Source organism: Camelus bactrianus, chromosome 16 (genome assembly GCF_048773025.1).
Source record: "Camelus bactrianus isolate YW-2024 breed Bactrian camel chromosome 16, ASM4877302v1, whole genome shotgun sequence".
In the NCBI taxonomy this organism is placed as follows: domain Eukaryota; kingdom Metazoa; phylum Chordata; class Mammalia; order Artiodactyla; family Camelidae; genus Camelus; species Camelus bactrianus.
In genome coordinates, this window is record NC_133554.1 from 7,200,628 (window position 1) to 7,228,612 (window position 27,985).

The following is a 27,985-nucleotide window of genomic DNA, read 5'->3' on the forward strand; positions in this document are numbered from 1 at the left end:
CAGATTTATGTTGAAAGTTTTAATGTTTTTTGAGGAGAATACAGTCATATTATTTGTGTAATTAAGACACTGAGCTCAGGTAAAGCACCTTGTATACAGTAGGTACCTGGTAGTCTCTCTTCCCTCCAGGAGCCCAGGGCTTGGCAGGCAGCCCCTGGAGCCTTCCAGATTAGAAGGCAAAGCCAGACATCACAGGGTTTGAATAGCTGATGCGATGATGGTGGAGCTAGCCCCATGGTCCCCATTCCAGGCAGCATTCCCAGAGGCATGCTTCTGCTCCTAATTAGAAGGCCTCTTCTTTACATGCTGTGTTGAAGGACACACAAGCTCTCTGAAATTAATTACTAGTTTGGTCAGGTGTGACTCATGTGGATGGAGCAAGTTCATGTGTCAGTGTGGCAATGACCCAGCCCCTTTCCACAGCAACTTCTAAGTCAGTTGTTAAAAGAAGAAAAAACAGTAAGAGAAAACCTTTGGGTTTTCTCCACGTCCTTACATCAGAATCACTGGAGGTGCTTGTTAGAAGTGAACTTGAGTCCCCTCCCACATCTTTTGAATGAACCTTGGGGGTGGGGCCCAGAGATTCAGCTGTCAACCCCAGAAGCTGGTAAATATAGAAGCCAGGATCTCAGTTATGCAAATATATTACTTTTCTTTAGTTCAGTTTATCTCTATTTTCTACGATTACCTGCTTGCAGAAAACATTCTCTTAGTCATTTCCAGGTGAACTCTGTTTCCCCACCCACCCCTTCTCCTGCCTCCACTATTGATCCAAATTTGAGGAGTTCCTTAGCACCATAGCATAGGTGGGGCGGCTGGGGAGGACTGCTCCGTGAGAGTCCTCTATTGGTGATAAATCCTCCTGGGTTTCCCACCTCCATGGATCATATGTGCTCTCATTTCTTTTCTGCTCCTGCTGCCTCCAGAATCTGAGAGCAGTAGCAATGTGCCAGCTTTCCAAGCCACACTCCATGGCCTTGCCTCCCCTAATTTATTCTGGGTTCTGTCCCTTCCACATCCCCCAGACTTGGCCATGGAGGAATGAGGATCACTCCTAAATCCCTGCCTAACATCTTGTCTGGTCCTCCAATAGCTTCTTCCCTGGTAGTGTATAGGGTGGTGGGGCGGGGTGGGGGTGGGGAGCTCTGCCCATTTGTACCTCTTTCCAGCCTTACCTGTCTTAGACCCAGACACTGGGACTTTTGAACTTGAAAGCTTGGAATCTGGCATCTTTGTTCTCTGGCTAAAAAGCACAGTCGTCTCAGGGCCAAAAAGCAAGAGCTAGCCCCCCTACAGCATCATCTGAGACCATCAGGGAAGTTGTTCTTTTCTTCCTTTTCACAGAGGCTGAGCCACCCAGACATTCTGTGTCAATGCAAAAGGACCAGGGAAGTGGCTGCTCCTAGTTGGGGGAGGGAGCTTAGTGATCCTATCTTACATCTGCTGAGTCCCCACATCCAACACACACTCCCTGTTCACTCACCTCCCCCAGACAGCTGGGAAACAACACCTCTGGTGACAGAGCCATTCCCTGGCTTCTGCTGGGAGGGGGTGGGGTGCTGCATGGGGGAGGCTGTCACACCCGGAGGCCCTGGGAAGCCTGGGTGGGGGAAGGAAGAAGCCAGCTCCTGTTTGTCTAGGAGACCAAAGCCAACAGCCTCCTCTGCCCCTCTTTCAGGGATGCGGTGAGCACTCCTGCCCCAGAGCCACCAGGCCTTTCCTAAGATGCCTCCTTCTTCACTCTTGAGGCTTGTCTTGACCCACCCCACTGGACAGGTAGCTCACTTGTTCCTATCGTCTTCCTGTGAGGCCAGTCCTACTGGGAATTAGTGGGGTGGATGTGTCTGCTGCTGTGTCTGTTTAGAGGACCAGTCAGGGATGGAAGGGGCCGTGGATAATCTCCTACCATGTCACAGATCAAGCCACTTAACAAATACACATGTAGTACCTAAACATGTAATATATGTTGGGTCCAGAAACAGGACAGGAGCTGTCCAAGGTCACACCTATGAGGCCAATCCGCCCAATGTGCCTGGGTACTGCAGATGCCGCCCTTGCCTACCACCTGTCCTTCCCCCCAAAGAAAAACCGAAACAAAATAAGCAAAACTGCTGTCCATTTGCCCAGGCCCTGTGCCTCGGGTCAGAGGCTGAGTCCTCCTCCTGCTGTGAGCTTACCCAACTCCAGGGCAGAGCTAGGTAGGTTTTGACCTGTCTGGAGCCATGTGAATCAGCCCCACAGGGCAGTCCCCTGCGCTTCTCCTGGGGTCCTAAGCTCGCCCCACCTCAGTCAGACCTAGCCTGTCAAGGACCCCCTGGTCTGAACCCCAGCTGTGAGGAGGTGCAGTTTCCACACCGCCGTTACTTGACTGGGGGGAGGGGGCGGCTTCTACTCCTTTTCTTTCTAACCTCAGCAGCCAGGGGCCTCAGACCTCCCTTGAGACATCCACCTGAGGGGCGAGGGGTTGAGGACAAACTACCACCAACCCATGTCAGCAGCAGGGTCCCGGCTATACGCATAGCCCCGGGACCTGTACTTGTCCTTCTGATTTCCCACCCCCTGCCCATTCCCAATGCTGAAGGCGGGTCAACTGGGGCCTGGGGCAGGCTGAAACCTGGGGCTAGGTGGGTGCGGACCAGTTGATGGATTTTACTGAGGACATGTTTGGGGCTGAGGGATACCCTTAGGGGCAGAAGAGAAGGCGCGGGGGCGACGGAGAGGGCTGTGGTCAGACCCGGTTGGCGGGCGGTGGGTGTGGGGCAGCAGTGATCGTGAGGTTTGGGGCTCGCGGGCGGCGCGGCGCGGAACCCGCCGCTCGGTGGGCCGCTATCCCCGCCCTGCGCGCCCCGCCCCCGCGGCTCGGCTGCCGACTAGTCGGCCGCGGCGCCCCGCCCCCGCCCGCAGTGCCCGGATGTGGGTGACGTGCGGCCGCCATCTTCCCGTCCCGGGCATCCAGCGCCAGTCGGAGTCAGCGCGAGCCGCCGCTGCTGCCGCCATCACTGCCGCTGCCAAGTCCTCCGCCCGCAACCCCCGCCATGTGAGTCCGTCGCCCGCGCCGACTTGCCCGCTCTGGCCGCCGCCCTTGGGCCGGGGCAAGGCCCAGGGTTCGCCTTGCGCTCTGCGCCCCGCCGCGTGCGCCCCGCGGCCAGGCCGGCGCCCGTGACTGCGCGCGGGCGGCGGGAGAGCCGCGCGTCCAGGGCTGGCCGCGCGGGCGCTGGCCTCGGGAGGGAATGGACCTGGCTTCCACCCGCCCCGCCCCTGTCATCGCTGCTGTCGGTCATTTCGGGTCCAACCTGGACCTTGTCTGTGAGGTCGCCCTCATTTGACGGGCGGGGAAACTGAGTCCCGGAGTGGGAGGGGGCCTCACTCAAGGTCACGCAGCAACTCGCCTGCGGGCCGGGACGGAGGTCAGGGCTCCCATCAGGTGGCCTTCCTCGCGGGAAGGAGAAAGGGAGGGAGGGATGGATGGACAGGAGGATGGGCGGAGCCCTGGCTGCGGGGCCGAGGGTTCCAGGCCCTGAGTCTTAATCAGACCCTGCCCCTCAGGTCGGCTACCGCTGCCACCGCCCCCCCTGCCGCCCCGGCTGGGGAGGGAGGCCCCCCTGCGCCACCTCCAAACCTTACCAGTAACAGGAGACTGCAGCAGACCCAGGCCCAGGTGGATGAGGTGAGTGTAGGGGATGTGAAAGGCAGTGAGAAGGACCCTGAGGGTTGGTAGCCGGTGTCGGGGCCCATCTGGGGTTGAGGGTGACAGCAGTTTACGCTAATGAGTTTGGGGACAAAATCATATCATTCCCTGTCCCTTCAGCCTGCACTTGGAAAGGCCCTGGGGTGTTAGTCAGCCTTGCAAGCTTGGGGTGTTTCAGCCTGGGTGGGTGTGCTCTGGTGACGGGCAGGCTGCTTGAGGCTTGGTAAATAGAAGGTGCTGCTACGCTATCTGAGATGTTTGGCTACCAGCATGCCCCTGATGTGTGCTCCTTGCATGTCCCTACGCGTACTAGGTATGTTCTGTGTTTGTCCTTGGCGTGTTAGCCAGGCCACATCAGGGTGCATATTCCATATGTGGGGTCATGGTCGAGGAGTGTCCTTTAAGGTGGGCCTTGGCACACTCCCCTGCCTTGTGGGCTCCTCCCCCAGGTGGTGGACATCATGAGGGTGAACGTGGACAAGGTCCTGGAGCGGGACCAGAAGCTGTCGGAGCTGGACGACCGTGCGGATGCACTGCAGGCAGGGGCCTCCCAGTTTGAAACAAGTGCAGCCAAGCTCAAGCGTAAATACTGGTGGAAAAACCTCAAGGTAAGGGTGGAGACGGGCAGGAGGGCAGTAGGAGGACTGGTTGGTGAATGGGTATACCATGGTTTGTCTCACTGACCCTCTCCTCTCACCCCCAGATGATGATCATCTTGGGAGTGATTTGCGCCATCATCCTCATCATCATCATCGGTGAGTAGGGTGGGAGTGGTTAGAGCCCTTTTTTGGAGAGGTTTGCCCTTTGGATCTGGGTCTTAAAAAGGTCTTAATCTTGTTTTTGCTATTCAGCAGAAAGCGAATATGTCTGCCAGTGGCAGTTCTGAGTCACCTAGATCCCAAAACCTTGATGTTGTTTAGCTTGCAATTTGCCTGGTTCTGGGCAATTTCTGTTAAGATTTTTGGAAATAGGAAAGCTACTGGATCCCCACTGCTCCCTTGAGGACTCTTAGGGCCTAAAGCCCAGTCTGGGAATCCTGGAATGGGGAGTGGGAAAGCAGGACAGACCCAGGGGCTTGAAGAAATGGTTAGGAAGCCAACACCCTATTGTTTGAGAGCTGTCATCTCAAAGGCCCAGAGGATTATGGGTCTGTGGCCCCAAGGCCATACTGTGGAGTTGAAGAGATCTTGGAACCGACCTGTCCAGCTTCCTTGCTTTACAGATGGAGGACCTGAAGCCAAGAGGGGAAGGGACATCAGCCACCTGGGAGGTGGGGAAGGTGGGAGCAGGGCCGGGCCTGACACACTGCTTTCTCTCTTTCTCTTTCTCCCCTCTCCCTCTTCTTCCTTCTGTTTTCCTTTCTACAGTTTACTTCAGCTCTTAAACCCCTGAGGAGCCTGCCCTGCCCAGAGAAGGGCCTCTCCCCCTACCCCCAGCCGCTCCTTCACCTCTCAGCCATATCTTCCAGCCCCCTTCCCCTGGATCCGTGTGTGTGTGTCGTGTGTGTGCCCCCTTGTAAATAGCCAGCTGTTATTTATACATATATAATATTATATATATTTGGTCTGTTTGTAGTTTTATTACTAGAAGATTTTTCCGGTTGTCCTTAACACCCCTTCCTAAAGATCCCGTCACCTCATTTCTCTTTTCCTTCTTCCCATTCCCTCTCTTCCTGTCCAGCCCCAAATCCGTTCATTTGCATCTGCTATGCAATAGTCCCTCTTCCTCTCCTCCTTCCCTTGGATTTAGCTGATCATTCCTCCCACCCTGGCCTTCCCCATACCTCTACCCCCTACAAAAAAGACAAAAAACTGTCCAGGGCTCCCTAGGTGCATCTTCTTTGCATCATTGGGAGGCTCTGAGACTGGTTCCTCTTGGTCCTAAGAATCCCAAGGTCTTCTGGGAGCTTCCAGCATGTTAATTAGCATTTATTTGCATACTGACATCCCTTTTGGTTTCCCTTTTTTTTTTTTCTCTCATCACTCTTCTGTTCTTTCTTTCAGTCTGTTTCTTTTTTACTGAGTTAGTCCCCGTTGGTCCTTGTATCACACTTTCATTTGCATGACATTACTTGCAGATGGTGGGGAGCCTGGGGTTTTGGGGAGCCAGGCTATTCTGGCCCCCCAAATTTGCCCCCTCCTAGCCCCTCTAGTCCAGTTTGCTTCCCCTACTCCCATTTTCCAAACCTCTTGTCCTTCCTTTCCCTCCCCCCAGCTGGTGTGTAAGTGTCTTGGAGTTCAGTGTGTTATGATGGACCAATAATTCTGCCACTTGGAGCCTCTCCCCACATTCCTGCTCCCCAGTTTTCACGTGGGGCACACAGTTGACATTCCCATGGGGTCTCCCTCCCTCCCATCTGCCTGATCTGCTGCCTCCTCCTCCTCCCACCAGGAGAGTCGAGGGGTTGGCCACAATCTGATCTCTTTTGGGAGAGGTGGCTACCAGTGTGTGAGGGGTCATCACTGCCTTGGGGAGGAGTTGGGCAGGGCAGAGAAATCCCCCTAATTCTTGCCTGGAATCTCTGGCCCCACCCCTGCTGGAGGTTAGACTGAAAACCCTCCTCCCTAATTTGGGGGGTATTGCCCCATCACTGCCCAGCTCCTCTGACTGCCCCCTCTGAATTCAGGGCGGGGGTACTAGACACTGCCAATGTGTGTATGGGACTTGCTGGAAGATGTGGATTCTTGCCCCTCTCCAGGGCGGTCAAACCCAGAGAGAGCTGTCTCCTCCTTAGGTGAAGTGATAAAGGAAGGGTCTCATTTTTTGAAAATGGCACAATTTTAGGGGTCTGAGGGTGCAGTCCCTTAACTTGCCACTGGAGGGGACCCCTTGAACTCTTTCTCCCCCCCCCCCCAAGGTTTCTGTGTGGAGGGGGAACGGGGAGATCTAAGCTGTGGTATGAAAGGGTAGGGAGAGATGCTGGGGGTGGGGGTGCTGTGTTCTAGACCCCCCCATATTATCCCAGTGTCCCCTGCCCCCCCTTCCCTCACCCCATGCCCCCAATTCTGTGGCGCATCCAGATTGTGAAAATGTACAATAAATGTGTAATGAGTAACCAGGTGGCGTCTCTTCTAAGATCTTTCCTTAACCAGTGGGAAGGGTATTGGATCTGCAGGTTAAACAGGAAGGTTGAGAAGATACATCTGGAATGGACTAAGCTTTGCCAAGAGGCTTGACCTTGGGCAGGGCAAAGTGTGATACCCAAAGTGGCCACGATGGGGCACCAGTAGTAGATAATAGGAAGTGTTCATGATCCTAGAGTCTCAGCCTGGTGCACCCCGAGGTCTGGGCTTCACAGCTCTCCCCCCTTTCCCTGCGGGCATGCTCCTCCTGTTTATCGGACGCGTTTCTACCCCTTGATTTAACTCGCAGGTGCTCTGCAGTTGCTCCCGTGGTCATTACTCCTAGGCGAAGTAGGACAGCTGTAAAACATTTCTCCCCCTTTGTGTCTAGCATAGTACCAGCATCCAAAAGGGATTAATAAATACTGAACAAAATGGCTCAGAGAGACCCAGCTGAGTGTGATGTGGAGCTGGCTTATAGATGGCCTGCCACCCCCTGCACTGTGTTGTCCAACTGTTGATTCTAGATCCCACATTGAACTCCCTTAATCTTCAGCTCCATGATGCCCCCACTGCCCCTTACTTGGCACCCTAGCATCCCTGCTCGCAGGCGCTTCAACAGTTAGGTGGTGTGTTAACTGAGCTCGAGAGGGCCCACTTTTCTCGGCTGCAGCATGAGGATTCAGCACATCAGAAACTTAGTGTTTCCCAAACTTGTCAGCACTGAAGAATTACCATGAATTCTATTTAAAATGGATTTTCAGGCCCCTTCCCTGGAGATTGACTCAGCAATTGTAACAGACCCAGTTGATTTTTTTTTTAACCTTGGTGATTTAATAAGGTGTCTAATTTAGAAAAATTTTTTTGTACAATTTACAGTTTGGTCCTACTGATAATGTTTTTTATAATTAGGTACACAGTCATAATGCCCACCATCTGTTGAGGCCTTACAATTTTTCCAAACTGCTTAGGGCCTTTTCGAGCTTCATCTACTGAATCTTTTAGAGGTTTAGAGTTCCCGTAGGTCCTAGGACCCAACTTTATAGTATCAGGGACCTGGGTTCAAATCTTGACCCCATTACAAACTAGTGTGATAATCCGGATAGATTATGTAACCTGTCTGGATCGCGGTCTCATTTGTGAGGCGGTGGGAAGGAAGTGGGTGAGCCGCGGCCTCCGGGATTGTGAAAAGCGCATAGCCTGGCCCACAGAAAATAATCTGGGAGGTGGATATCGCCATCATCGTCATCGTCGTCATCGTTATGCGGCACTGAGATCTGAAGACCGCTTAACTTTACGGCTCGCTTGCACCTTCCAGCTTCAGGGAGCTTCAGAAACTGGGTTCCGGAGTCCCAGCGCGGAGGGTCTCTTGTCACTCCCGGAACACCTCACAAAGAGCCCCCCACCAAAGCCACCGCCGCTCACATCTGCGCCTGCGTGCAGGTCACACTCCCTGCGCCTGCGCAGACTCCAGAGTCGGGTAAACGTGTCGTCAAGGAAAATCCCCAGCCTCTAGGTAAACAAGTTGCCGCGTGAGACCGCCCGCACGTGTCCTCTACAGCTCCTAGCCCTATCAGCCTATGAGAAAATTTGAGGAGCTGGACTGGAGTTTGCGTCACCAATTCAGGCAGATCGGGGATGCTGCTACAGCCAATGGGAACTTCTGATGTGGATGGAGGCGTGACTTTCTACCAGACGTCCAATTGACGCGCTAGGGCGGCCCCACCCGCACGTGGATCTGTCACTGCTGGTTGGCAAGCTGACCAATGAGAAGATGACGGCAGTGGGCGGTGCCATTGGTGGCTGGGCGGGGGCTGGGCGCCCGCACGCGGCGCGGGCATGGGTTGGAGCCTTTAGGCCAATAAGCTTGAGGGGCGTGGTATCCGGCTGGTGGGCGGGCCTGGAGGAGCGAGTCCAAGTGTCCGGATGCTTGTTGAGAAGAAATTGGGCTGTGCGTGCACGCCGAGCGGTGAGTGCTCCGGCATTGGGGTAGAGGAGCGGCGGTCAGTATGGGTTTTTCTATCAGGAGGGGTTTTAATGCAGTGCGGTGACGGGGATCGTGCGAATGCGTGATTGCTGCTGTGGGAGCTGTGATGGTTGCGGTGAAGGTGAATAGGAACCGCGAACTCAACTCCAGAGGAGTACTGACATCAGATCTCTCACCGCTCTACAGTACCTGGACCCCTGATTGCTGGGGGAAGGGGCTTAGAAGCATCAGCGAACTGAGGGAGCTAAGACCTCTGCTCCCAAGGAGTACGGGGGGACAGGACCCCTGACAGCAGGTGGGGGTCGTTCCAATGGGTGGCTGCTGTTTGAGGAGGTGCCTTAAGCACTTGAAAGAGGCAGGGGTTCGGAGGCTGGAGAGAGGCCCTGGTAAGACAGATGGGAGGGTACCAAAGGGTTGACATGGTGATTTGAGAAAGGGTGGTGTGATGGTTTGTGTGGTCCTGAGCCAGTCATATCACGGCTCTGGATGTCTTTCTCATGTGTAAAGGGGAGGGGTTGGGCCTAGGAGCCATCCTTGAGAGTAAAGGTGAGGTAGCAACTGTTGGGTCTTGAGAGAGAGGATGCAGGTTGGCTGTGCATGTGTCTCCCTGAGCTCCTGGAGGTGAGGAGGCACCAACAGGATGCTCTGGTATCTGTACAAGCAATCCGGCCTGTGGTAAAGTGACCTGCGGTAAGGTGGAAGAGTGAGAAAGTGGGGTTCCTAGGAAATCTGGGGCTATTGGCTACTAGGGTGATCAAAAGGACTTTGTGAGCATGTAAAAACTGGGACTAGGATGATTTGAAGTGTGTGGAGAGTGCAAACAATGTCCCAAGGGAGAGGAGGAGTTGGATGGAGTCTATTTGAGGCACCAAAGTAGAATTAGCTGGATATTTGAGAGGCCCAGGTTCCCCAGAGCTGGTAACACCTCACAGGTTCCTGAAGGATAGAAGCTAAAATGACAAGCCATTATCAGAGCTCAGATTTGAACTCTGGGCACCATTTGTTAAAGAGCCTAAGAACATATTATGGACCGTTTAGGCAAGTTAAGTAACTTCTGAGCCTTAGCTGCTCTTGTGGAATAGGGATAATGATTCCCATGCTACAGGATTGCTCTGAAGATTATATATGAGATAATGTATGTAAAGTGCTCAGCACAATCCCTAGTTCATGTCTTTACCTTTTTTTAGCTAAAAAAATGGCTGTAGGGTGACAAAATAACTGACAGGGTGAAAGATTGTGGTTGGGAACTATTCTCAAGTTTTTCTGCAAGTTTTGGTAACTGCCTTCTCATTTCCTTCTTCCTGTGTTCTTTTGGTCTCAAGGCACCAGCCCCAAAGCCTCATTCCTCCCTTTTTTCCCTCTCCCAAGATCCAGGCACCACGCTGGGCCACTTGCTCTGTCCCAGTTCAATTTCCTCATCCTAGACTCATGCTCCTCCCTGCCCTTCCTCCCTCTCTCTGCTGTCATAATAACAAGAGATTCAAGCTCTGAAGGAGGCCTCTGGGAAGGAGCAAAGGTGCGTGTTCTCTTGCAGAACCTGGGCCTCCAACTCTGGGACCCGGCCAGCAGATGTGTACAGTCCAGGAGAAGGGGAAAGCGAATGCCAGGAGTTGTAGGAACCGGCTGAGGGGAGGGCGGATGCGAGTCTCCAGAAGAGAGCCGGGCCTGGGGTGGGGGAGAACCCCTTCCTCCTAATCCTCTCTCCAGGAATCCCTGGCTTTGGGACAGGACTGGTGTCGTTGGGTTGGGGGGGGGGCGCCCAGGCTGGGTGCATGGCCTGGGTCACCAGCCAAAAGAACACGATGTTCCCAAGTGCGCTGGCCGCCGCCCTCCCGGGCTGGCTGCCTCCCAAACCGCTGCCTCTCCAGCCTCCCTGCCCCACATTCCCCGGCTGCCTCGCCCCGCCCCCTTCCTCCGCTTTGACGTCACCGCTGTCTCCCGCCCCCTCTCCTCCATTGACGGCAGCAGGGCCTGGTTACTGTGGGGACCGTGAGGCAGGATCCCGGTCAGGGCCTTGAAAACCGGTGGGGGCTGCTGGGGCGCTAGACCCTTTTGTCTATGCGAAAGAAAAATATGGAGGTGGAGGTGGGAGAGCAAGGACTGCTTGTGTCAGGGGAGATCACATCTAAAGTCCTGGGATCGAAGAAAAACGATATTTCTAGAGAAGAGTTGTCTGAAAAGGAGACAAGGGACCGGACACAGCGTTTGAGTTGGGGGTACATTTCAAGGAGAGACAAAAATCCAGTCTCCTGAATCCTTTGTTTCCTGTGTTTATTTTGTTTTGTTTTGTTTGTTTGTTTGTTTTTTGGTTATTCTATAATCTTCCTGTGTCCAGCTTTTCCACAGAGCCCTTGCCCTGCCCACCCCCGCACCCTCCATGGGGAACACTTGTTAAGGAAAGCTTAGGCCACGTGACAGTGAGGGGCGTGCACTCACAGCTGACTATGTCAGCATCAGCTTGGGGGCCTCTTCACTTGCCACCCACGTTTCCAGGGAACCCAGAGAGGAACTACTCATCAGTCTTGGATGGAGGAGGGGGTCTGTGTAACCACAACTCTCCGGGCCCATGGTAGTACTTTATTCCCCAAAATTAGGATTCAGTGTTCTCTTCTTCGCCTCTTAAAAAAAGTTTTTTTGTTTTTTTTTTAATAATTTCCAGCCTCTTCTACATTGCTGAGGTTCCTCCTCCTCCCCCAGCTATCGTGTTTATTTTTGTTTTACAACAAAATCACATGTTTATTGGTCACCTACTGTGTGTCATGTTCTGTCCTGGGGGCTGGGGAATACAGTGAAGGAGACAGATGATGAAGTCCTTGGCTTTCTCTTCTAGCAGTGGGGATCTGAAGCCCTTGCTACCCCACCTTCCTCTGTCTAGTGTCTCTTCTCTCAGCCACCCCCTTTGTTCCCCTGCAGCCCTGGCTTCCTGGCCCCTACTTTTGGGCAGCCCTAACTGTGGGTGGCTGCATCCTCAGAAGAGAAGAGTCACTACGTAGGCTGCCCGGAGACCTTTTCTCTGATTGGCCACAGAAGCACCTGCCATTGTTTCCCTTCACAGCTCCTGCTGGCTCTGGCTGTCCCTTCCATTGTTTGCATCCTCCCCTCAACTCCACAACCCCCCTTATATGTGGACCCTCGATTGCCCGCCTGGCTGTCCGTAGAATTTGAAGTGTCAGAGAAAGGGGTTGGGTAAAATGGCTTTATTATGCTGACAAGGCTGGGGAGGGGGAACCCAGGAAAGGCCAAGCTGGATTTCTGTTTCCCCTTCTCCTCCCAGGGGTCAGCCATGTCATCCAGGTCCACTTCCTAAAATCTGCATTCTTTTTACCCACCCCTGGCAAGATCAAGGTGTCCTATTCTGCAAGACGGGTCAGTTCAGAAAGTGGACCACCCTTAAACACTTACTGTGGCACAGGTATTTTCCCGGAAGAGGGGCAGTTTACCTCCCCTCCCCTCCCTTACATTATTAACTGTGCAAGGCGTACTGCGCCCATTGGCTGGGCAGTGGTATCTGAGGCCCCTTAGCCCAGCGCCAGCACCCAGATCCACGTGCGCCCGTGTGTGTGACACAGCCCTGACCTCAGGGGGGCCAGTAGCCAATCGGGCGCCGGGACGAGATCCCCAGCCAATCGGGGGCGGGCCTGCGGCTCTGCCGGCAGGAGGCCAATGAGGGGCAGAGCTTGGCGTTACGCAACCCGCCTCCTGGCCCCGCGGAGCTTCTACGCGGCTGCGGGCTGCGACGGCAGCGGGCAGCCGTCTGGAGTGCGCTCGGGCGGCCAGGTAAGGATTTCCGCAGCTACCTGGGGCGGCTCTTCGGCCCGGAGCCGGACTGCTGCCACTTCTAGCCTGAGGGGCAGCTTTCGGCCCGGACGCTTAGACGGCACACCAATAATCCGCCTTTCTTGCCGTTGTCCACCCTCTGCCCCTGGAGACCTAGGTGTTCCTGGCAACCCTGCACCGGGCGTCCTCACTCCTGACCCGCCTACCTTACCTCCAGTTTTGCCCCCGGCTCCCATTTCTCCCAGCCCGACACCTGATCCTCAGCAGGCATCCCCCCTGCTGCCTTTGTCACTCGAGGGTGCCGGGTTTTGCCCCGGCTCCAGGACCCCTTCTGGCTTTCCGCGCTCCCCGCGCTCCCCCTACAATCCCTGGCCTCCCGCCGGCCGTGATGTCAGTCCGATTCGGGCTGGAACATCCCGTTCCCGGTGCTAGTTCCTGCTGTTGGCCACAGCCTTCCCTTTTCTCCTAAAGCTCAGAAAATGCTTTGGGGTTGGGGGTGTGGTTGGACGGGGAGTAGGGGAAGAACTATCCCCTGGCTGTTGTGCGTCTTTCGCTCAGAGCTGAATTTGCTCCGGTTGGGGGAGGTGTTTGGGGGTGGGGTGCACAGAAAAGGAGAGGACTGAGGAGAGAGGATTCCTGGGTTCCTGACAATGGCAGGTGCCGGCTTCGGTCTTGGGGGTCGGGAGAGGATGCAGGGTCGGGAAAAGGGAAGCTGTGTTGTCGTGACTATAATGGTTGGGATCTAGGCTAACGTCAGGCAGGTGGGCTTTTTCTCGGAGGGCGGTGGTGGTTGTTTTGCCCTGGGGAGCAAGGCCAGCTCCTGAAACCCCTATGGCCACCCCTCTTCTTAAGGCTCCCCGATCCTTTGGGGACTGGGGATGTAGTAGGGGTGGGCGACCACTGGTCGGGCTTGCCAGTGTGGGAGTGGGTCGTTCCCCGGCTTCCGCCGGGAAATGGGGGAGGGGTCGCCTCTCCCGCCCTCTTGTGGGCTCTCTGGCAACCGCTGAGCTCAGCTGCTGACGTCGGTTTCCCTGGCGACCGCGGCGGCGGCGGAAGCGCGTGGTGGGGCCGCGCATGTCCGCGCGCATGTGCAGCGGGGGTGTCGCCGCCCCAGATAAAATTAGCCCAAAGGCCTAAATATAGGCGGCTACAGGCTCACCGCCTGCTGTGAGGCCTTGAAGTCCCAGGCGGAGTAGGGGCTTGATGGGAATTTTGGGATGGGAAGTGTCTAGGCTTTGGCCCACAGTCGTAGTTCTAGTCGTCTGCTTAGGTTCTATTTACTCAGGCCTCCCTGGGAGACGATGTGGGGGCAGGACCAAGAGAGGCCCTTTCCCACCTGCGGTCCCCCTATGGGGACAGGAAGCAAATTAGCCTGGGTCCCAGGAGTGGGGGCCGGCAGGAGAGGGTCTGGGTGAAGCCTGCAGGTACTGTGAAGTTACTGCCCAGCTTTCTCTAAGTTCTCCTTCCTGGTCTCCCTCTTCAGGTTCTGGCTGTGATAGAACTTCTCAACCTTCTGAGGCTTGGGTCTGCCACCTCACTCCCCCAGCTAGGCCACCCGGTCCCTTTGTGCATCCGTGGTGGCCTCTCCACCTTACCTGTTCTCCTCCTGTCCTCCCCATGGTCCAGATATGAGCGGCCCCCTAGAAGGGGCTGATGGGGGAGGGGACCCCAGGTCGGAGGAACCCTTTTGTCCCGGAGGCTCCCCATCCCCTCGGCCTCCACAGCATCGACCTCGTCCTGGCCCCAGCCTGGCTGATGACACAGACGCCAACAGCAATGGCTCCAGCGGCAATGAGTCCAATGGGCCCGAGTCCAGAGGTGCATCTCAACGGAGCTCACATAGCTCCTCTTCCGGCAATGGCAAGGACTCGGCCCTGCTGGAGACCACTGAGAGCAGCAAGAGGTGTGTATGGATGTGTGTTGCAGGTTCTGGGAGTGGTCTTGTGTGCAAGCTAAGCTGGGAGACAAGCTCACGCTGATGGACATTTCCCCCTCACCTTGGGCCCTGTTGTTTCTCTCTTAGCACAAACTCTCAGAGCCCATCCCCACCCAGCAGTTCCATTGCCTACAGCCTCTTGAGTGCCAGCTCAGAGCAGGATAACCCGTCTACCAGTGGCTGCAGGTTTGTGGGGTGAGGGCTGGAGGAGAGGGCTGGGGGCCATGCTCTGGGGCTAATGCCTCTGTTCCCTCTCTCCCTGTGGGCCCTGCAGCAGTGAACAGTCAGCCAGGGCAAGGACCCAGAAGGAACTCATGACGGCACTGCGGGAGCTCAAGCTTCGGCTGCCACCAGAGCGCAGGGGCAAGGGCCGCTCTGGGACCCTGGCCACGCTACAGTACGCACTGGCCTGTGTCAAGCAGGTGCAGGGTGAGTGGTGCTTCCTGGGAGGCAGGTCCTGGGCTACTGTTGTGGGACAGTCTGCCACTAAGTGCTCCACTGCCCTCACTTTGCAGCCAACCAGGAATACTACCAGCAATGGAGCCTGGAGGAGGGTGAGCCTTGTGCCATGGACATGTCCACCTACACTCTGGAGGAGCTGGAGCACATCACATCTGAATACACGCTTCGCAACCAGGTTGGTGTGGCCCCCGCCTCTGCATCCCGACGCACCCCTGGCCCACTCCCACAGTTCCTGAACTTGCCCTGTCCTCACTCTCTTTCCTAGGATACCTTCTCCGTGGCTGTCTCCTTCCTGACAGGCCGCATCGTCTACATTTCTGAGCAGGCAGGGCTCCTGCTGCGTTGCAAGCGGGATGTGTTCCGAGGCACCCGCTTCTCAGAGCTCCTGGCTCCCCAGGACGTGGGCGTCTTCTATGGTTCCACTGCCCCATCTCGCCTGCCCACCTGGGGCACTGGGGCCTCGGCAGGTGAGGTCCCCAGATGCTTGAGGGAAGGGATGAACAGTTCCGGGAAGCTCCTGCCATGAGGGCCCAGGGACCCAAGCTTTTCCTTGCTGGGTTTTTCTCAGCCCAGGGAGGGGGTGAGGAGCTGTGGCTCACTGCCTTCTTGGTCTGTCACAGGTTCAGGCCTCAAGGACTTCACCCAGGAGAAGTCTGTCTTCTGCCGTATCAGGTATGTGGGCCATGGCCTTGAAATGGAGGGCTACTGACCCCTCATTGAGAGTCCCTAATGCCTCTTTCTCTTTTTTGCTAGAGGAGGTCCTGACCGGGATCCAGGGCCTCGATACCAACCATTCCGCCTAACCCCGTATGTGACCAAGATCCGGGTCTCGGACAGGGCCCCCGCACAGCCGTGCTGCCTGCTCATTGCAGAGCGCATCCACTCTGGTTACGAAGGTGGGCAGGACAGGGGCCTGGCCTGGCTTGGGTAGGAGGAAGGACGCCTCTCTAGGCTGAGGATAAAGCGGGACATGAGTCTGAGAGACATAACTCAGGCTCTTAGAATTCTGGAATAGGGAAGATACTGTAAGGATGAGATTTTGCATCCTTCTTTAGAGCTTCATCTCTGAGCTAGGAGAGGGCAAAGAAGAGTGCCTTGGTTTTCAGTTTTATTACTGGCATGGGGCACAAGGATGGTCCAGACTGACTTTATAGGTCAGAGAGCCCAGGCAGAGGTGTGGAAAGGACTGCCAGCCAGCCTGGGCCCCAGACAGTGTGGAGGGCTGAGGAGCTGGACCATTCTGGATGAAATCCAATGGCCACGCTTTTTGTCTTCAGCTCCTCGGATTCCCCCCGACAAGAGGATCTTCACCACACGGCACACGCCTAGCTGCCTCTTCCAGGATGTGGATGAAAGGTGAGGGCAGGACCTGGAGGAAAAGGGGATGGTCAAGGATGAGGCCTCGGCCACACTGATGCCTCCTCTCTTTTCAGGGCTGCCCCACTGCTGGGATACCTCCCCCAGGACCTCCTGGGGGCCCCAGTGCTCCTTTTCCTGCATCCTGAGGACCGACCCCTCATGCTGGCCATCCATAAGAAGAGTGAGTTCCTCTCATCCTGCTCTCCCTTCCCCCTGTCTCCAGGGCTTCCTAACAGCTGCCCTGGTGGTCTTGTCTCTTACTGCTTTGGTCTTCTACATCTCTGGGTCGGGGGTGGCCCTCCATCTTGCTCATCTCTCCATCCCACTGACCTTCACCTCATTCTCATTCCCTTCAGTCCTGCAGCTGGCTGGCCAGCCCTTTGACCACTCCCCTATCCGCTTCTGCGCCCGTAATGGGGAGTATGTCACCATGGATACCAGCTGGGCTGGCTTTGTGCATCCCTGGAGCCGTAAGGTGGCCTTTGTGTTGGGCCGTCACAAAGTACGCACGTAAGTGGGTCTTGCCTGGAGCCGGCATGAGGGGTGGGACATTGTGGAGGAGGCAGGGCTTGACTCACCCTTCCTTACCCCGCAGGGCACCCCTGAACGAGGATGTGTTCACCCCCCCAGCCCCCAGCCCCGCTCTGTCCCTGGACCCTGACATCCAGGAGCTCTCCGAGCAGATCCACCGGCTGCTATTACAGGTAAGGGTTGAGGGGGTGGCTTGGGAGATGAGGAAGGGTAGGGACCAGGGTGTTAGACAGCTAACCTGTTGCTCTCCCTGCCTCAGCCTGTGCACAGCCCCAGCCCCACAGGGCTCTGTGGAGTCGGCCCTGTGACTTCCCCAGGCCCTCTCCTCAGCCCTGGCTCCTCCAGTGACAGCAATGGAGATGATGCTGAGGGACCTGGGCCTCCTGCCCCGGTGAGTTTCCCTCTCCCACCTCACCCCTCTAACCTCCTGTTCCCTGGTCCTCAGAGTCAGCATTGCCAATCCTATAGGAGCACTGCCTTGTCCACCTCCTTTTCCTTCTTGTCCCGCTCACATCGTGACCTCCATGCGTCCCCACTGGGGCGTTTTCATTGCACTGTGCCCTGAGCCCGGCCAGGCACCCCTGTGCTGCCCACTGCCTTGCTCTGTCCCACAGGTGACTTTCCAGCAGATCTGTAAGGATGTGCATCTGGTGAAGCATCAGGGGCAGCAGGTTTTTATTGAGTCCCGGGCCAGGCCTCTGCCCCGGCCCCGCATCCCTGGTGAGTTGGTGACAGTGTGGGTGAGGAGACCTGGGGGTCCCCTGACCTTCACCCCAACCCAGAGGAGCTTTTCTCCCCTTGGCCCAGCTACAGGTACATTCAAGGCTAAGACCCTTCCTTGCCAAGCCTCAGACCCAGAGTTGGAGGTGGCCCCTGCTCCAGTCCAGGCCCCACTAGCCTTGGCCCCTGAGGAGGCTGAGAGGAAAGAAGCCTCCAGTTGCTCCTACCAGCAGATCAACTGCCTGGACAGCATCCTCAGGTACGGCCATCCTGGCTTCTCCTCCTACTTGGGCCCTGGCCCCACCCCACCCAGGCCTTGCCCTCACGTTCTCTGGTGCTTCTCCAGGTACCTGGAAAGCTGCAACATCCCCAGCACGACCAAGCGCAAATGCGCCTCCTCCTCCTCCTGCACCGCCTCTTCAGCCTCCGATGACGACAAGCAGAGACCAAGCCCTGTCTCTGTGGGGACCAAGAAAGGTAAAGGCACTCATTTGCGGTCCTCGCACTCTGGCCCTGTGTCTCTACACTCCTGCCTTTGGGCTCCACTCCACTCTGCCCTACCTCCTCCCAGCCTCAGATCTTCAGACTCCTCTCTACCATCAGTCCGACCCCACCCCTTCGCGGGTTTCCTCTCCCAGCCTCCCAGTGGGGTAACTGGCACTGTTTCTCTGCACAGATACGTCGGCAGTGCTGTCTGGGGAGGGGGCCGCCCCTCGGAAGGAGCCGGTGGTGGGAGGCACCTTGAGCCCGCTCGCCCTGGCCAATAAGGCGGAGAGTGTGGTGTCTGTCACCAGTCAGTGTAGCTTCAGCTCCACCATCGTCCATGTGGGAGACAAGAAGCCCCCGGAGTCGGGTATGGGTGTGGTTGAGGGGGCAGTGCCCGGGCTCCACTGGGTCCCGCAGCCAGAGCTCCCTCCCGCCTGCCTTCTCCCGCCCTCTGTCCCCTAACGGAGAGGAGGAGGCCTCTGTCTTAGCTCTGGGCTGCCACTTCTTGCTCTCCACCCCGCCCGCCAGCCTTTGCCACTTTGTCTGTCCCCATCCTGCTTCCTGTGTTCTGTCAGTTCACACAAAACCTGGGGTGCAGGTTTCAACCTTGAGGTGCTGACCACAGAGGGTCTGAAGGTGGCACTGTTGAAAATCACTGAAGGGTCTTTGGGCCTTGACCTGGAAAATGAGTGAGGGAAGGGCGAGGGGTGGGCTTCCCTTCCAGGGAGAGTCATGGGGGTGTCGTCCTAGAGCTGTGCCACAGGAGGGACCTGAGTACCATTTCTTATCCTGAAACAGCTTCACACGGAGAAGAGGGCTCAGAGCCAGTCCTTGGTGGGCAGGCCGCCAGGAGACGTACATGAGGCCTAGGCTTGGCTGTGGGGCAGAAGCCAGGGGTTTGGCTAAGCTGTTGGATGTGGAAGGTGTGGTGTAGCTGTGTTAACCCCGAGGTGATTCTGACCTGTTCCTCCTTTTATCTTTCTCAGACATCATCATGATGGAAGACCTGCCTGGCCTGCCTCCAGGCCCAGCTCCCAGCCCAGCCCCCAGCCCCATGGTAGCCCCAGACCCAGCCCCAGATGCCTACCGCCCGGTGGGCCTGACCAAGGCTGTGCTGTCCCTGCACACGCAGAAGGAGGAGCAGGCCTTCCTCAGCCGCTTCCGTGACCTCAGCAGGCTGCGTGGACTCAAGGGCTCCTCCACGACTCCCTCAGCCCCTGGTGAGTGAGGCAGCCATGTAGCACTCCCTGAGCCTGCCTAGGGACAGGTCCTCTCTCCACTGGGCTGGGGTCCAGGCTGCAGCCGGCGGAGCACAGCCTGGGGGCTGGCACTGAGCCAGGCAGGCGAGGGTGCTCTGCTCCAGGTCAGCCACTCCAGGTCCAGCCTGGGGCAGGGGCAGGAAGTGTGCTCACTCAGGACTCTTGTGTCATTGATTAAGAGATCTGTGTGGCAAGGAGGGCTGGGACAACTCCGGGTGGGGTCAGGGCTTCAAGGGCGGATGGCAGCCCTCCAGGTGCCTGAGGGAGGCCCCCTGCAGGCGGACACGGGACTCAGGATTGGTTTTTCCTGCCCGCCTCTTCGCTCCATCGTGAGCGAGGCAGAGCACGCCCCAACTAGCAGGAGGATCGCCCAGGCTGGCAGTGCCTGTGGGAGTTTGGCAGGTGGACAGGAGCCACCTGCCCTTTCATCCAAGGACCTACCCTGCCTCCTCCTGTCTGCCAGCATGCCTCTGTCTTCTGCACACCCCCAGCATGACTTCTCATGTAACCTTTCCTTTCCCCAGTTTCTTTGTCAATAAATCCCCTATCTCTGCCGCCTGTGATTCTTTCCTGAAGGTTTCCCCCACCTCCCCACAGTCTTCTCTGTTATGTGTGGGCCTGGAGCCAGACTCTCTGTAGGGCCTTCACCTGCCCTCTCCTTGGCTCCCTGATCAGAGTGGCAGAGCAGTGGGCCTGGCAGGGGCACTGACCCCAGGTTGAGGTCCTTGCTAACCCTAGTCTCTCCCCACAGGCTGCCACCATGGCCCTGCACCCCCTGGCCGCCGACACCACTGCCGATCCAAAGCCAAGCGCTCACGCCACCACCAGACCCCCAGGGCTGAAGCCCCCTGCTATGTTTCCCACCCCTCTCCTGTGCCCCCTTCTGCCCCTTGGCCCCCACCACCGACCACCACACCCTTCCCAGCTGTGGTCCAGCCCTACTCCCTCCCAGTGTTCTCCCCCAGAGGAGGCCCCCAGTCTCTTCCTCCTGCCCCCACCTCTGTGCCTCCTGCAGCTTTCCCTGCCCCTCTGGTGACCCCAATGGTGGCCTTGGTGCTCCCTAACTATCTGTTCCCTACCCCATCCAGCTATCCCTATGGGGTATCCCCGGCCCCCGCCGAGGGGCCTCTCACTCCTGCCTCCCACTCCCCTTCTCCACCCCTGCCTGCACTGCCGCCCAGCCCTCCCCACTGCCCGGACTCTCCACTCTTCAACTCGAGGTGTAGCTCCCCGCTCCAGCTAAATCTGCTGCAGCTTGAGGAGCCCCCCCGTGTTGAGGGGGGTGCTGTCACAGGGGGCCCTGGGAGCAGTGCTGGGCCTCCGCCTCCCAGTGAGGAGGCTGCTGAGCCAGATGCCAGACTGGTGAGCACTGACCCCTCCCCATGCTCTTCCCACCCCCACGTGGCCCTCCCTACCCTTGCTCCTGCCTTTGCACTTCTTCCCACGCCCACCTGTCTGGTGTCTCCAGAGGATGGTGTCATGGGGTGGGAGACCCCAGCTGAATTTCTGGAGGAGGCAGAAATCCGCTGCCTCATCTGTGAAGTGGGGACAGTCCTGTCTGTCTGACAGGTGGCGAGGACATCCCAATAACTTCTGAGAGCGCATCTGCCACTTGGAAAGGGTCCAGCGTCACATCCCTACTCTTCGCCAGCTCTCTTCTCACTCATCTTGGCCCCACTGTCATGGAGTGGGAAGAGACCACTTGGGTTGGGTGCCCCAACCAGTGGCAGCAGCTGAAGGGAAGCCTCAGTGTTGATCCCTTAATCCCTCCATGTCCCCCCTTCCTCCTCCCCTCCTTCCCCTCCTCCAGGTGGAGGTAACTGAGTCCTCCAACCAGGATGCGCTCTCGGGCTCCAGCGATCTGCTGGAGTTGCTGCTGCAGGAGGATTCTCGCTCTGGCACAGGCTCTGCTGCCTCGGGCTCTTTGGGCTCTGGCTTGGGCTCAGGATCTGGGGCAGGCTCCCATGAGGGGGGCAGCACCTCAGCTAGCATCACACGTGAGTACTCCCCACTCCACCCCTTCCCAGGGTAGGACAGGACTAGGGAGTTGGGAGGCCAGGCCCCACCTTAGCTGAGCAGCCTGGGCCCATGCCCTGCTTCCTAAGCCCAGTGGGCTGGACCTGTAACCTTAAGGGAGGCTTGGTGGGGAGCCTGTTGGCCTGACTCTGTTGGCTACCCACCCTCTACCTACAGGCAGCAGTCAGAGCAGCCACACAAGCAAATACTTCGGAAGCATCGATTCTTCCGAGGCGGAGGCTGGGGCTGCCCAGGCCAGGGCTGAGCCTGGGGACCAGGTCATTAAGTACGTGCTCCAAGATCCCATCTGGCTGCTCATGGCCAATGCTGACCAGCATGTCATGATGACCTACCAGGTGCCCTCCAGGTGAGGAGTTTGAGAGACATGCTCTGCCTCCCTTTCAGAAGAGTGGGGAGGCCGGCCCACCCTCAGTCCCCAGCTAACTTGAGGTTTTCTTTCTGGATGTGGCTCTGCCCTGGGGTTTTCTTGTTCTATCCCCCGCCCCTTGGAGGCCCATCATTAGTCCTTCTGAGGCTGAAGGCAGCTTTCCTGGTCTTGGAAGGCCTGAACTCCCAGAGCACCGGTTCAGGGGAGGAACATGAGACAGTGGGTAGGGAGTTGGAATGGGGGAAACATACCATCCTTGTGGGCTCTGGTCCCAGCTCCCATTCTCTGCCTTCCAAACCCCTTCCTGGAGCAGGGACGTAGCCTCTGTGCTGAAGCAGGATCGGGAGCGTCTCCGGGCCATGCAGAAGCAGCAGCCTCGGTTCTCGGAGGACCAGCGGAGGGAACTGGGTGCTGTGCACTCCTGGGTCCGGAAGGGCCAGCTGCCTCGGGCCCTTGATGTGATGGTGAGAGGACAAATCTTGGGCTAGAAGGGAGAAGAAAGAATTGAGCTCAGGTTGAAGGGACAGAGGCTAAGGGCTGATCCCCTCACTGTTCCCTGGGTCATTAATTCTGAAGGATGTTAATTCTAGGTTTCCTGCTAGGTTATACAATGTTAAACCACGTGAGCTTTTGTAGACCTTTTCTGGGCCAGTTCTGTGCTTATGTACATTGTGACTGTCCCATACAGCCTGGGGTCTGGATACCGGGTACAGTGCATTTTCCAGTCTTGTTGACCCCATGTACCTCCACGTGGACTCGTGTTTCTTGGGAGTACTTCAGAAGTATTCTTGGGCTGGGGAACAAGGGGAGTTGGGGTAGCAGGTCAGCAGTGAGAACCCTGCCTGACTTCCTCATCCTCTTTCTTCCTCCGAGGCCTGTGTGGACTGCGGTAGTAGCACCCAAGACCCTGGCCACCCTGATGACCCACTCTTCTCAGAAATGGATGGACTGGGGCTGGAGCCCATGGAGGAGGGTGGAGGCGAGGGTGGTAGCGGTGAGGGTGAGGGTGGAGATGAGACCCTGGCCCAAACTGGGGCCAGGGTCTCGAGCTCTCAGGACCTGGCCATGGAGGAAGAGGAACAAGGTGGGAGCTCATTCAGTCCAGCCTTACTTGCCACAGAAAATGGCACCAGCTAGACTATATTTTGGGGCCACCTCTGGGAGTGCATGAGAAGCTTCCTTCTTCCATGTCCCGATTCTCAGAACTCAGATGTGGCTGGACCAACCAATAGAAAACTGCCCCAGCTTCTCCTGCTGTAGGGGGCAGGACCCCCATCACCAGCCCGGGATCCAGAGGCTGCCTCCGGCCTCTTAGGGAACAGAGAGTGGAACTCTTCAGCCAAGCCCAGCCCAGTGAAGCCTCACTTCCCATCCCTGGTGAGGAGTCCTTCCTTCCCCTGGACGAGGTTGCTGATAAGCTGCTGAAGTGGTCTCTCCAAGTCCTAGCTGAGCCGGAGTCCCTGTCCCCAAGGGTTGGGGCTGCACTTATTTATTGGGGGAGACAGCCCTCTCTCCCACCTCTTCCCCAGACGGGAGGAGGAGGGATTGAGGCCCAAGCAGGACCCAGCGGTCCAAACCCCTAGCTGCTCCAGGGTGGGGGAGGTTGGTGGACCATGGAGTCCCTGGTGCTGCCCCTCAGGTGGGACCCAGGAGTTCTCAGCTGTACCCTCTACCGATGGCATTTGTGTTTTTGATATTGTGTCTGTTACTATTTTTAATACAAAAAGAAAAAAAATACCAGGACTTTGTGGAATGAAGTTTGGGGGTTGGCTGAGGGGCGCTTTTTGTGGGGAGGGGTGGTCCAGCCTCCTGGAAGGTTGTAGTGAGAGTGAGCCATTCCCTCCCCTGAGGACCCACATCCTTCTCCCCATACCCTTTTCAGCTCAGAGGCCTTGCTGAGCCTGCTAACTCTCCACCTAGTTCAAAGCCTACTCTGACCCCGAACATATCTCAGCTGATTCCGTCTGGCAAGGAGATGAGAGGCGACGTATGGCTGAGGGCTTAGGCAGGCTGCAGCATGGGTCACTGGCGCCTGCGGGAGGGGGAGGCCCACTCAGCCCCGTGATGCTCTGAAGCAGTTGAGGGTGTTCAGCTGCTTTGTCACCACACAGAAGAAAGCCCTTCAGCAGGCCGGTGTAGGTGGCTCGGGACGGGGAGTCACGCTCCCATTTGTAGTCGAGAGGTGTGGGAAAAGGGAGGCGTGGAAGTTAACCCCGTGACTCAGAACCTGGGAAGGGAAGGGGAAACCTTGGAAGGGATGGATCACTGAGGATCCGCGACCACCATTACATTGGTCAATTCTGAGTTACTGGCGCGCACGAACAGCTGATCCCTATCTAGTTGGTGTGGGGCATCCGCCGGCGCCGTGGCTTAGCTGGTTAAAGCGCCTGTCTAGTAAACAGGAGATCCTGGGTTCGAATCCCAGCGGTGCCTGAACCAGAATAGGTGTTGTATATTATTGCTGCGAAGAAGGTGCATTTCAACAAGGCCATTCTCTTACCCCCTTAGAAAGATTCTTCTTACCAAGCCCATTCCTAACCACTAGTATTTGAGTTTCCGTTACCGAGCACTTTTAATGTGCATTTGGAGGTTGGCTCCAGCTTTCATGAACGAAGATGAAGCGGCATTCCTTGTCTCCCTTCAAGGGTATGGGATCCTGGACTCAGATTTGGGTCCATTTTGTTGAGGCCGTACTGTGGGAGAACTGGAGTTGCCACTCCCAAAAGGCGGCTGACAGTTGACGAAGGGAGGTGCGGCCCGTACAGCAGAGGCGCCTGCGCACTGATGTCTCAAGGTGGTGGGGCGGTGCCGGCTAGTGGTGGGCGTGTTGATAGCCAGCTATAGTTGCGCAGGCCCGAGGCCGCACGCGGCTGTGATGGCCGAGTGGTTAAGGCGTTGGACTCGAAATCCAATGGGGTCTCCCCGCGCAGGTTCGAATCCTGCTCACAGCGTCAGTACTTTTGGTATCACCACCACTTCCGGTGAATGAAGCAATTTGTTTTTCTAGTGCTTTCCTCCCTTGGAACAGATCCCACATTTATTCCGAGAGTATCAGAGACTCAGCCACCCAGGATCTGTCCGCGAGCGCCCTCTTGCGGACATCCAACTCCTGCTTCACCTGTAGTCTTTACATCTCAGTAAACGGAAATTCTAGTTCTTGTTAGCCAGACCAAAAAAACCCTTAGAATTATCCCTGATTCCGCTCTCTCTCTCTCCCCCTTCTCCTTCCCTCTCTTTCTCTCTCCCTCTCTCCCCCGTCCCCTCCTTCCCCTCTCTCTCTCTCTCTCTCTCTCTCTCTCTCTCTCTCTCGCGCGCGCGCGCGCGCACACACACACACACACACAGCAGCAGAGGAACATCTTCCAGGCCAAGGCACAAGACAAAATCCCAGAAGAAGAAATGTGATGACGAGATAAGCAATTTTTCCGAGAAAGTTTAGAGTAATGATGATGTTCAGATAACTCAAAAGGAGTATAGATGTACAGAGTGAAGTTTTTCGCAAAGAATTGGAAATTGTAAAGGATACCCAGAGTTGAAGAATGAAATTACTGAAATGAACCAACAATAATCTAAATGAGGCAGAAGAATGGATCAATGAGCTAGAAGACAGATCAGTGGAAATCACTACTGCAAAACAGAAAAAAGAAAAAATGAAAAGAAATGAGGACAGTTTAAGACAATTCTGGGACAACATTAAGCACAATAATATTTGCATTATAGTGGTCCCAGAAAAAGAATAGAGAGAGAAAGGACCTGAGAAAATATTCAAAGAAATAATAGCTGAAAACTTCCCTAACTTGGGAAAGAAAACAGTCACCCAAGCCCAGGAAATGAAGAGAGTTCCACACCGGATCAACCCAAAGAGAAACACACCAAGGCATACAGTAAGCAAATTTACAAAAATTAAGGATAAGGAGAAAATATTAAAATCAGCAAGAGAAAAGCAACAAATAACATACAAGGGAACTCCCATAAAGATATTAGCTGATTTTTCAGCAGAAACTCTATCGGCCAGAAGGGAGTGGTATAATATATTTAAAGTGATGAAAGGGAAAAACAACCAAGAATACTCTATCTATCAAGACTGTCATTCAGATTTGATGGAGAGATCAAAAGTTTCACAGATAAACAAAAGCTAAAAGAATTCAGCACCACCAAACCAGCTTTACAACAAATGTTAAAGGAACTTCTCTAGGTTAAAAAAAAGAAAGGGCCACAACTAGAAACAAGAAAAGTAACAGTGAAGGGAGAAGAGTACAACTGCAGGGTATCTAAAATGCATTTGAAATTAAGAGATCAGCAACTTAAAACAATCTTGTTATATGTACGTGTGTGTGTGTGTGTGTGTATAATTTATATATCTATATCTATATTTATTTCTATACTAAAACCTCATGGTAACCACAAACCAATGTAACTCTACAGTCATCAAACCACAAGAAAAGAGAACAAAAAGAAGAAAGAGAAAAAATGCTAAAGGGGCCCACATTGACTAAATCTGGGACAATCTAAGCATTAAAACGTCGACAGTGAATGAATTTTAATGTACTGAATCAAGTAAGAATCCAAATTCATATCAGCATAAATAATTAAATGGGAGGAAAAGAGAAAACTCTTACTGCCAACTAAAAAATACAGGAGTGCGGGAGTTAGAAATCATCAATGGATTCTAAACTAGTGGGTGAACTTTTGATAAGGTACAAGTGGTGAAGAGTTATTGAAATATCTTCCCACAAATTACATATTAAATACTACGAAGGGGGAAATGATAACTTTATGGTGGAGAAAACTGGGGAACACCATTTGAACCTCGTGATCAAAGTCAATATCCCAGTATTGGGACAAAGTGACATGCGTCTTCTGACATGATTTGTGGTGATCTCCCCACCAAAAATACACAACATGAGTAACTTGAATCTAAATGTGGAGAAGCATCTGAAAAACCAAAATGAAGGACATTTACAAAGTAACCGTCCTGAACTCTGAAACTGTGAAGATCAAGAATCTTCCAGATTAAATGAAGCTGAAGAGACATAACAACTAAATGCAGTGTGGGATCCTGTACTGGATCCTGGACTGGGAAAAAAGAGCTATAAAGGACATCAGCGACACTTGAGCAAATTTAAATATGGACTGGCATTAAACGATAGTATTATATTAATTTTAGTATCTTAACATTGATAGTTGTACTATTATGTACTATTATGTTACAGATGTCTTTGTTCTCAGAAAACACATTGAGTAACAACAGGCAAAGGGCCTGGAGTTTTCAGTTCACCACCAAATGATTCAGAAAACAAACACTTTGTATCTATTATATTTGGACAGAAATGATAAAGCAAATGGAGCAATGTAAACAGTTAACAGACCTCGGAAAAGAGTATATAGGAGTTCCTTGTACTAGTCTTGTAACTTTTCTGAAAGTATGAAATTATACAAAAGTTAAAAGTTCTCAAAACAAAACAAAAAAGCTAGTGGGGAAAAGTCCTCTAAAGGCTTCACATTACACTCAGAAATGACAAAGTCCTTGCAATGGCCTAGAAAGTTCTACACAGTCAGCCTCTCCCTTTGTTACTTTGACCTCACCTCCTACAACTCCTGTACTTGCCACCTCCACTCCAGCCAAGCCTATTCCTCCCCTTGCTGCTCTCTGTCCCTCTGACAAGCCTGGCAGGTTGTCCTCCAAGGCCTTCCTGCCAGTCGGTCCCTCTCCTCTGTCTGGAGTGCTCGTCCCCCACCTCTTAAATTTCCCCTTCTCAGTGGGTCCCTCCCTGGTCACACCATCTGAAGTTACAACTCCCACTCTTCACCCTTCCTTGCTTCACTTTTCTCCACAGCACGTACACCAACTGACAAAGGATACATTTTGAATAGTAGTCATTTAACTGTTTCCCCGACAAGAACGCTGGCCCCAGAAGGGCAGCGATTATTGTCTTTGTTCCTGGCTCTATAGAGGTCTTCTATCCTGATTCTTCACTTGGCCTAGGGGCCTGGGCCTCCCACTTCCCAACCCCCAGCCCCCAGGTCCCAACCCTCCAGGAACTCCCCCTACCCAGGACCCAGGGGGTCCCAGGAAGCCAGCCTCCTCTTTGAAGAACAAAGAGGGAGGAGCTGAGCCTTGGAACCCAGGCCTGGGGAGACAGCACAGCGGGGGAGGGGAAGCAGGCCACCAGGCCAGCTGTGCTGTCCCAGGTCCTTGCCCGCCTCCCTAGGGCCCCAGCGTGTGGGGGACACGAACTCCCCTCCCCCAAGCCCAGAGGCAGCCGTGAAGAGGCTGGAGGCCCAGACACCCATACACGTACCACGTACACAGA

General features: G+C 55.2%; 2 protein-coding genes, 1 long non-coding RNA gene and 2 other non-coding genes across 11 annotated transcripts; 4 read left to right on the forward strand and 1 right to left on the reverse strand.

The window, feature by feature from the left end:
- The first annotated feature begins 2,880 nt into the window (after window positions 1-2,880).
- VAMP2 (vesicle associated membrane protein 2) lies at window positions 2,881-6,747 on the forward strand. Its single transcript, XM_074342248.1, has 5 exons — window positions 2,881-3,037; window positions 3,547-3,667; window positions 4,138-4,296; window positions 4,392-4,443; window positions 5,056-6,747. Coding segments are annotated over exons 1-5 (351 nt in total). The 5' UTR covers window positions 2,881-3,035; the 3' UTR covers window positions 5,073-6,747.
- Window positions 6,748-8,589: 1,842 nt separating this feature from the next.
- PER1 (period circadian regulator 1) lies at window positions 8,590-24,332 on the forward strand. Of its 7 annotated transcripts, none has more exons than XM_010965942.3 (23): window positions 8,590-8,719; window positions 13,998-14,417; window positions 14,538-14,636; window positions 14,725-14,879; window positions 14,966-15,087; window positions 15,178-15,379; window positions 15,533-15,584; window positions 15,666-15,808; window positions 16,190-16,268; window positions 16,346-16,452; window positions 16,628-16,781; window positions 16,867-16,975; window positions 17,062-17,193; window positions 17,417-17,522; window positions 17,610-17,781; window positions 17,869-17,999; window positions 18,199-18,375; window positions 18,995-19,228; window positions 20,019-20,629; window positions 21,078-21,264; window positions 21,461-21,650; window positions 21,985-22,135; window positions 22,545-24,332. In XM_010965942.3, exons 2-23 carry the CDS (start codon window positions 14,143-14,145, stop codon window positions 22,806-22,808), a joined length of 3,852 nt encoding a protein of 1,283 aa, XP_010964244.2. In that variant the 5' UTR covers window positions 8,590-8,719; window positions 13,998-14,142; the 3' UTR covers window positions 22,809-24,332. The 7 variants fall into 7 exon arrangements, with proteins under 7 accessions (XP_010964244.2, XP_010964249.2, XP_010964250.2 ...); XM_010965947.3 differs by having other exon boundaries at window positions 17,616-17,781; XM_010965944.3 differs by lacking the exon at window positions 8,590-8,719 and adding an exon at window positions 8,771-9,032.
- LOC123619930 (uncharacterized) lies at window positions 22,018-27,970 on the reverse strand. Its single transcript, XR_006728636.2, has 3 exons — window positions 27,535-27,970; window positions 24,235-24,541; window positions 22,018-22,155 (listed from the first exon to the last, which is right to left on the reverse strand). It is a non-coding gene; the product is annotated as an uncharacterized LOC123619930 (long non-coding RNA).
- Window positions 24,031-24,104, forward strand: TRNAT-AGU (transfer RNA threonine (anticodon AGU)). The gene has a single exon. It is a non-coding gene; the product is annotated as a tRNA-Thr (tRNA).
- Window positions 24,541-24,622, forward strand: TRNAS-CGA (transfer RNA serine (anticodon CGA)). Its single transcript has one exon. It is a non-coding gene; the product is annotated as a tRNA-Ser (tRNA).
- Window positions 27,971-27,985: the final 15 nt, after the last annotated feature.

Coding starts and splice junctions, on each gene's coding strand:
- VAMP2 (XM_074342248.1), top strand. Junction 3,668..4,137: donor CCCAGGCCCAGGTGGATGAG/GTGAGTGTAGGG, acceptor CTCCTCCCCCAG/GTGGTGGACATCATGAGGGT. Junction 4,297..4,391: donor ACTGGTGGAAAAACCTCAAG/GTAAGGGTGGAG, acceptor TCTCACCCCCAG/ATGATGATCATCTTGGGAGT.
- PER1 (XM_010965942.3), top strand. CDS start 14,143: ATGAGCGGCCCCCTAGAAGGGGCTGATGGGGGAGGGGACCCCAGGTCG. Junction 14,880..14,965: donor CTGTGTCAAGCAGGTGCAGG/GTGAGTGGTGCT, acceptor CTCACTTTGCAG/CCAACCAGGAATACTACCAG. Junction 18,376..18,994: donor CAAGAAGCCCCCGGAGTCGG/GTATGGGTGTGG, acceptor TATCTTTCTCAG/ACATCATCATGATGGAAGAC.